Here is an 8,847-nt window from a genome sequence, read left to right as displayed (position 1 = left end):
AGTAAGAAGGTCCAGTAAACATGGGCTCTAAAATGCACACCTTAAGAGCTATGAACCTTGTTGCTCTTTGATAGTATATAAGAACTCTATTCTGTTCAACTAGACTTTTTTTCTTGTAGTGGTGAGTACTACCACCTCTCAATATATTGGACACCCTGCATACATTGTCTGCAGCACAGTTCCCCATATCAATGGACGTAAGTCTCGCTCCTTTCAAACTCACTGCAGACTAACTTAAAATGGTTTCTATCCTGCCTTTTTACAAGTTTACATTAATTATAATTGAATTTAGCTATTATAGTTTGTTGGATTTTCTACATTACAATTAAAGATTTACATTTCTGAGTAACCGAATAATGATAGAAAGCCTGTTTGAATGAGGGCTTTTAGATTCAGGAATGATTTCTATTGAATTACACTGGCTCATATGTCTCAATACGGGATTCTATTCCAGTAACAATATTTTAACCAAGGATGTCAATTACTGCGAAACTAAATCGGTGCGAGAGTTGCTAACATATTTTCATCATTAGCTGTATAAATCCTGCATTTATTCACATGCCTTTTTCATCTACTCTGTCAGAGAGTTAGTAATTAGGCGTATGTATACAAATGGACAATGACAATGAAATCTGAAATTGCTAGTGATTTTAAATAGCATAGTTTTTGGGTAAAATAATTACACTTAAAGGTTCTAATCAACAAAAAGATTGTACGTAATAGGTACTAAAGTTATGTTGGCTAGGCTTTGAGCTAATATTCGAGATTTTTAGGTAGTGTGCATGTCATATAAATGATAATATCAAAGATATCACAAAATTTGGAAAAATTAATTAATACTAAATTTGGGGGGAAGAGAAAAAACAGCTTGACAGGATCCACCTGCTTTGTCACACCTGCACCTATATTCCATGAAAGACAAATTCCTTCAGCGTTGTCTGGCTCTGATGGCCAGCCAGATCTGCATGCCAGACTCCAAGCCTTCTTAAATTGCAACCTCCATCCCTATTTATAAGGGTTTCGACAACTTTATTTCAATAGACCCCTTAATTGTCATGCCCCAGAAAACTGGTGTTTGAACCACAGTATTGGTCTCATCTCACCACATTTCATTTCATCAATGCTTGGAGACAGCTGATCTGCAACACTGGTTTAGCCAACTGTACTTCAAATAACAGACAGCCATATAAAAATCTGTATGTGATACCATAGAATTTATTTCTCTCTTAATATGTTATAAAAGTGAATGACTGACACACACACACACACACACACACACACACACACACACACACACACACACACACACACACACACACGCGCGCGCGCGCAAAATATATTCACATGTTCTTTGTACGAAAATAAATGAACCCCTACACAATGGTGAAACTCCACTGAAACATGTTAGGATATTAAACAATGATTGTGTCTGCTCAATGCAGAAACATACAGGGTGCCTTTAAAGTCACTATCCATTGCCATAAAAACACTAATTTGTTTTTCTTTTAAACATTTTTGGAATGTGACTGTCAACAGCAGTTAAGTAATGTATAAAATGCTTATTTGAAGACTCAGCTGTTTTTATTTTAAACCCAAATATCTACTGGATTAAGTCTTGGACTATTTTCATGGACGAGGGTTAAAATAGTTTAACCTGCCATATTGCATTAGTCATTACTTAAAACGTGTAGTGCATGCCATGAATGTAAATATATGACACAGGACTTTAAAAGCAAACATACAAATACTAAATGTATACAGAGCAGGATGGCCACACGTATTGGCAGAAACAGTACAGCAGGTTCAAACTGCCAGTGGTAGGAGTATGAAGGGATCCACTCAGCGCCTCAGTAGGGAACTGAATGTATCTGGAAAAACAGTTTCCTTCTACGACAACATCCTTATTACATTCAGGATCTGTACATTTTGAGGACAAGGATTTCACCTGTTGTTGGGCAATGTTTTACAACCTCCTATGATCTGTTGATAACAAGAATTTAATGACAACATTTTATTCTCTGATGAAGCCACACTCCACATTTGTGGGAAAGTGCGCAGACACAACATCCGAATACGGGCATCTGAAGAACCACATGAGGTATCAGAATGGGAATGCGATAAACCGAAGGTCAATGTTTGGTTGGTTATGACAAAAGCAAAACTGTATGACCCATTTTTCTTCACCAAAAGGTCAGTAACAGGTAACAGCTACCTCAACATGTTAGAGCTGTTCCTTGAACTGCAGCTTCAGGATGATGGCACACAGCGCACAGTTGTGTTTCAGCGAGACGGCTTGCCTCAACTTTCTGCACACATTGTTCCTGGTTACCTAAACAGAGCGTTTCCAAGGACACGGATAGGCAGACGGTCACCTCAGATGTGGGCTGACCACTCACCAGATCTTACTCCTTTATACTTTTTTTTGCATGGGGCTACATCAAATCCAAAGTATACACTAGCAAAGTGACTAGCCTGCTGATCTATGGAATCTTATCAGTCAAGCAGCATTACAGTTGAAATTTTAAGGTCTACATTTTGTTTTTGATCTACATGGTGTTCCTGTAGAAGAGCAGCAGAAAATGTGTAAATCTTCACAATAACATTGATCACTGTCTTCCTTCACTCAAATGAATAGCAACTTTGCAGATACCCTGTATTTCCATAATTATACTAGAAACAGAAAGAACCACACAAAAACAGCTGACCACGCACTGGATAGATTTGTATCCAGCAGAACAGTCCCTAATGGGAGGGAACCTCCATAGCAAAGCATGGGGCTACAGATAGAGAAATGCTGATATAAATGAGTTTGGCTGTCAAGAGAGCAATGCGTGATGCCTTCAATGACTACTGCAGCAGAATACTGTCAAATGATCTTTCATGAGCCCAAAGAAATTCTGGTTGTATAAAGGCCATTGTGGCACCAAAGTTAGGGTCCAGTCCCTAGTGAATGAATCAGGAACTGAAATTGAGGGTAGCAAAGCAAAAGTTGAAATGCTTAACTCCATTTTCAAATATTATTTTACAAAGCAAAACATAGGAAAATTGCCCCAAATTTAATCCTCATATCACTGAAAAGATGAATGAAATAAGTGTAAGTGTCAATAGTGATGAGAAATGGCTGAAATCATTCAAATTGAACATAGCTCCAGGGCCTGATAGAATCCCCATCAGATTCTACACTGAATTTGCACCTGAGTTAGCCCCTCTTTTTACTATAATCTAGTGTAGATCCCTTGCACAAAAGCAGTGCCCAGTTCTTGGAGAAAAGCACAAGTCACACCTGTCTACAAAGAGGGTAGTAGAAGTGATTCACAAAACTACCATCCAATAGTACAATATCCTTGACAATGATTTGTTGTAGAATCTTAGAACATATTCTGAGCTCAAACATAATGAGGTATCTTGAATAAATAAATAGACTCCCACGACACCAACCAGCATGGATTTTGAAAACATTGATCATGTGCAACCCAACTTGCACTTTTCTTATGTGACATACTGAAAGTTTTGGATCAAGGTTATCAGGTCAATGCAGTATTTCTTGATTTCCGAATAGCATTTGACTTAGTACCACACCTACGCTTATTGTCAAAAGTACTGTCACATGGAGTATCAAGTGAAATTTGTGATGGGATTGAGGACTTTTGGTATGGAGGATGCAGCATATTATCCTGAATGGAGGGTCATTGTCATATGAAGTAACTTCAGGTGTGCCCCAAGGAAGTGTGTTGGGACCCTTGCAGTTCATGTTGTATATTAATGACCTTGCAGACAATATTAATAGTAACATTAGACATTTCGCTGATGATGCAGTTATCTATAATGAAGTACTATCTGAAAGAAGCTGCAGAAATATTCAGTCAGATCTTGATAAGATCTCAAAGGGGTGCAAAGATTGGCAACTTGCTCTCTATGTTCAGAAATGTAAAATTGTGCACTTCACACACACACACACACACACACACACACACACACACACACACACACACAACAGTATCCCATGACTATAATATCAATGAGTTACTGTTGGAATCAGCCAACTCATACAAATACATGGGTGTAACACTTTGTGGGGATACAAAATGAATTATAACACAAACTCAGTCACAGGAAAACCAGACAATAGACTTTGGTTTACTGGTAGAATACTGGGAGGATGCTTCAGTCTACACAGGAGATTGCTTACAAACCACTTATGTGACCCATCCTTAAATATTGTTCCAGTATGTGGAATCCATACTAACTAGGACTAACGGGGATATTGAATGTGTACAGAGAAGGGCAGCACGAACGGTAACAGGTTTGTTTAACCCATGGGAGAGTGTCACAGAGATAATGAAATGAACAGTCTTGAGAAAGTCTATTAAAAGAATTTCATGAACTGGAATATACTACAATCCCCTTTGTATTGCTTACATAGGGATCATGAGGGTAAGATTATAATTACTGCACACACAGAGGCATTCAAACAATCATTCTTCCTGGGTGGGAAGAAACCCTAATAACTGGTACAATGGGATGTGCCCTCTGCCAAGCACCTCACAGTGGTTTGCAGAATATAGATGTAGGTAGAACATATACAATTAGTTGGGGAAAAAAAAAAAACAGATACTAGTGAGATCAATTGCAAGGATCCAAAAGAAATTAAACTCACATAGTAGCCAACAAAACCCTTAACATAATGATTCTTTAGTGCTGCTCCTCAGAGTCAGACTTTTGCGAAGTATAATTAATAGAGAGAAGATTAAAAAAAAGTGGCACAGTGTGGAAGTACTCATCAAATTTCAGAGGCAGACATTACCAGAGAGGCATAGGGCATCATGATGAGGTATATTATTAAAATACCAAGTTTACATACCAGGAAGTGTAATGAAACACACTTCCCCTCCCATGTACATCTCACAAAATGATGATTTTCAGAGTATAGTTGTAGATTTAAGTATCATTATGTTGCAAAAGTCGTAGAAAGGAGTGTAGCACTGTTGCTACAAAGCTGCATCATATTGATTAAGAATGGCCATAACCATGTGCGTCTTACCGTTGCTACAAAGCTGCACCACATTAACTGATGATGGGTGTGGGTGACATGAGGCACCAAGGCACCCAGTTGCATAGTTGATGACAAACAGCTGCACATGAGGGGAATTAAGAGCAGCAACTATTACACAATCAAAGGCTATAAAATACGAGGAACAGAGAGCTCCGAAGGATCTTCCCAAGTGACCAGCTTCTGACAGTCTCTGTGACACTCAGCTGCAGGGTCATGACTTAGAATTCAGACTAGGTCTTGCTTGATCAGAATAGTTGTGGAAGGTTACGCTCCTCTCAGACGTGCCTCAGAACAGCTTTCACTGTATCTCAATATATTCAGGCATCTTAGTCTTTAATTAATATTCCTACATTTATGTCTTCTCATCACGTTTCCTAGCCTGCAAAACCTTTCAGCTCCAAGATTCCTCAGAGAACTTCAAGTGACATTGAACAGACTCCTGATCCCTTGCTTATTTAGGTTTGCTGTCAATCAAAAATTGTCATCCTTAACTCACTCTCCAGGACGCAAGATTTATTCTGAACTTAAATAGTCAGCCTTTTCTTTGTCAGTTCCTCAACAATCACCTGAATTCATGATACAAAAATAATTATTCTCACTTGTACAGTTTTTACATGCAGTAATATAACATGAAAACACATTATATGGTAGACTGCTAGGGACTTTTTATGCCAGCCTTTCCATAGGTGACCTAATTATAGCTTTCCTGAAGTCCCCAGACTGATTCATTTTGAGGATACTGTTGCTTCTGCCCCCCCCCCCCCCCCCCCCCACACGCAGAGAGAGAGAGAGAGAGAGAGAGAGAGAGAGAGAGAGAGATACAAATGAAACTTTAAACCCTGGCTTGTAGCATCTGAGAACGAAGTTACCACTCTGAAACATCTTTCACCCAATTAAACATCGGCCCACTCTGGGAAATGTCAAGACACCATCAAGGAACATTACACAAACTGCATACATGTTGTCTTTAATAATGAGAGCCTTAAGTAATTCTCATCAATAGAACATGCCTGAGACTGCTTTAATAAATACACTACAATAGTAAGGAAACCTGTTCTGGATATTTAAATTACCTCACATTTTAGTAAAAATTACACTGAATCACCATCAGTACTGACCATTGCAGTGCAATGTACCAACAGATGCCCTCTAGGAGAAGTAGAAGTGTGGGAGTGAGAAAAATGGAGAGAGGGAAGGAGTTACATACTTAGGCACAGTTGTTATAAAATACTCTCAACTTTTTATTTATGGCAGTTTATTTATTTTATAAATATATATTTTACAAATCATATTGTACGGTCAGTATTCATCACACATTCTGAAAGAAATTACTAACCATGATCTATTTTCTTTAGCTGCCTTATTTCAATCTGTCAACAATGAAAAATTGTATCTGCTTACCTCTACATCAGGTGATTATTTGAGTAACAGACAAGTGTAAAGAGAGATCTATTCTGCTTTTAAAAAGTTTCATTAAGCTACGAGACTAAAAACGTTACACACATGTCTCTCCATTATTGACACAATGAAAGTATCATGGGAGGAGAACGTATCAACTACTACCCAACAAGTGAGGAGCTGGACTTTATATCTTTATTACATGTCTCATATATGAAATTAAGCATACTGAATGATATACTGATCATATATTCTATAATGATAGTGACAGCTGACTAAGGGAATATACGAAGTAAGGCTGCCAGATTACCTGGCAGCAATTTTCCTTTGCAGAAGAGAGAATTTTATATACTTGGAAACCATTATGAATGAAAACATATTCACAAAAATATAGATACAATAATTTGTACAATACAATTAAGCTGAGCATTTGAAAAGAAGAATTCACTTCTTTTTCAGTAATCTTTTTTTGACATGTTTCTTCATCTTTGTTTTCCTCTTTTCAGCCTGTTGTTCCTTGATAGCCTTCTTTCTTGCCTGGAACATTAATGGAATTAAGGTCACTTGCTAGTGAATCTGCTTCAAAAATTCAAATTTTTTTCCATCTTAAATCAATATTTACAGTTTTGTGAACAAACTGGTGGTTAAATAAATCGATTTGGACATCGGGAACATCTTTAAAAACAAATTTAAATATATGTTGATACGCGGCAATGACCATGTTTTCGCTGTGGTCGGGTGTCAAATGGCGTCATTATTATTTTGCCACTTCGAAAAGATACACTGCGTAATAGTTTTGAGTTAACAGCCCTGTTAGCACACATGATTTCCAATGCTCCTTTGTTTTCCTTTGTATATCTATGGTTTTCAAGAGTTGTTTGTGTTCGAACTACTGTACGTTGTTGAGTCGTTGGCGATGTGTCATTCTCAGAAGTAGTTATGCCTTCAAAAAAGTGTTTTGAAATGGGAAAACGTAAGTTTTATGGTAATCGGTTTACTTTGTGGGAAAGTAGAGACTGTGTAATTACATCCACAAACCAACTGGATGTTATGTCAACTCCACCAAGCGTCTCAAGACAGAAGCTACAATATTTGAGTACCCAGAGTGACATTTCTATGAAATATGATCAAAACACTGTAACTGAAAGTGTTTCCATAATTGCTGCTTTACGTTTGCTTCTAAAGAATGCTGCTGTGTGTATGCTTTGTGGAAAAGGTGGTATTAAAATCGCCGAAGATTTTGAAGGCAGGAAAGGTGTGGTTAGTAAGTTACAAGTGTTTTGTGATTTCTGTGGGGTAACTAAAACTGGGTATTCTTCTGGATTGTGCAAAGGAAGAGTTTATAACACAAATATCCGACTTGCATATGGAATGAGGTGTATTGGGAAGGGTAGAAAGGCAGCTCAAACATTTTGTGCTATCATGAATTTGCTCCCACCTACAAGATTTGAGAAGTACACACAGTTATTTCTTGAAAGTCTTGGTCAAGTGAGTGTTGTGTCAGTGAAGAAAGCAGTAGAAAAAACTGTGTTATGCTATGAATATAGCTGCAGCCTTTGATGGGACATGGCAGAAGCGTGGTCACCTATCATTGAATTGGGTTGTCACCACAACATCCCTAGAAAATGGAAAGGTGATCGACACATAATGTATGAAAGTACTGCCATGGTTGCAAAGGAAATAACCAGGATCATGTTTGTGTTCAGAATTTTTCTGGGTACAGTGGTGGAATGGAATCAGAGGGAGTTCTCAGAATATTTCAAAGGTCAGAAGAGAATTATGGTGTACGGTATGTGAAGTAACTTGGAGATGAGCACACGTTTACAAAGTTGATAAAAGATATGAAGGGGAAAAGGCTCAGTAATGGCAAACCAATTGGTGGTCGGGTCGTCTTACTAAGGAAGAGGTGGACAAACTGCAGCTCTATTATGGTTTAGCCATAAGAAGGAATCGAGACAATATTGAGGCCATGAAGAAAGCAGTATGGGCTACCTTTTTCCATAAAGCTTATACGGATGACCATCCACAGCATGCTCTCTGCGACATGGTGTGGATACAAAAAAGCAATCACTGCCTGCCATATGCGGTATTGGAAGCAATTAAGCCCATATACAGGGATGTAAGTGACACTAAACTATTGTCATGGTGCTTACGTGGAAAGACACAAAACGTTAATGAAAGTTTCAACCTTGTAATTTGGGAACACCTGCCTAAAACTGTGTTTGTTCGTTTCAATACCATGAGATTAGGTGTAATAGATGCAGTTATTTGCTTTAATGATGGGGCAGTTAGCAGATGTGATTGATGTTTTAGAGTTGTTGGGACTAACTCCTGGTTTCAATAAGAGACAAGCACTGATGGCAACTGATTCCTTGAGAGTGGCCAAAGGTGAAAAC

The 8,847-nt window shown here is 38.1% G+C and overlaps 1 protein-coding gene across 1 annotated transcript in view; it reads right to left on the bottom strand.

Annotated features, from left to right (window-relative positions):
• Positions 1 to 6,325: 6,325 nt before the first annotated feature.
• The window catches only part of LOC126475298 (serine/threonine-protein kinase RIO1), a 115,466-nt gene continuing 112,944 nt past the window's right edge, over positions 6,326 to 8,847 (bottom strand). The window contains exon 10 of the mRNA XM_050103061.1: positions 6,326 to 6,988. Within this exon, the coding sequence (XP_049959018.1) occupies positions 6,896 to 6,988 (93 nt within the window). The 3' untranslated portion in view covers positions 6,326 to 6,895. The remainder of the gene's footprint in view (positions 6,989 to 8,847) is intronic.

Source organism: Schistocerca serialis, chromosome 4, assembly GCF_023864345.2.
Source record: "Schistocerca serialis cubense isolate TAMUIC-IGC-003099 chromosome 4, iqSchSeri2.2, whole genome shotgun sequence".
Classification (NCBI taxonomy): domain Eukaryota; kingdom Metazoa; phylum Arthropoda; class Insecta; order Orthoptera; family Acrididae; genus Schistocerca; species Schistocerca serialis.
Note: the sequence above shows the minus strand (reverse complement) of the source record. Positions and strands in the feature narration are given on the sequence as shown.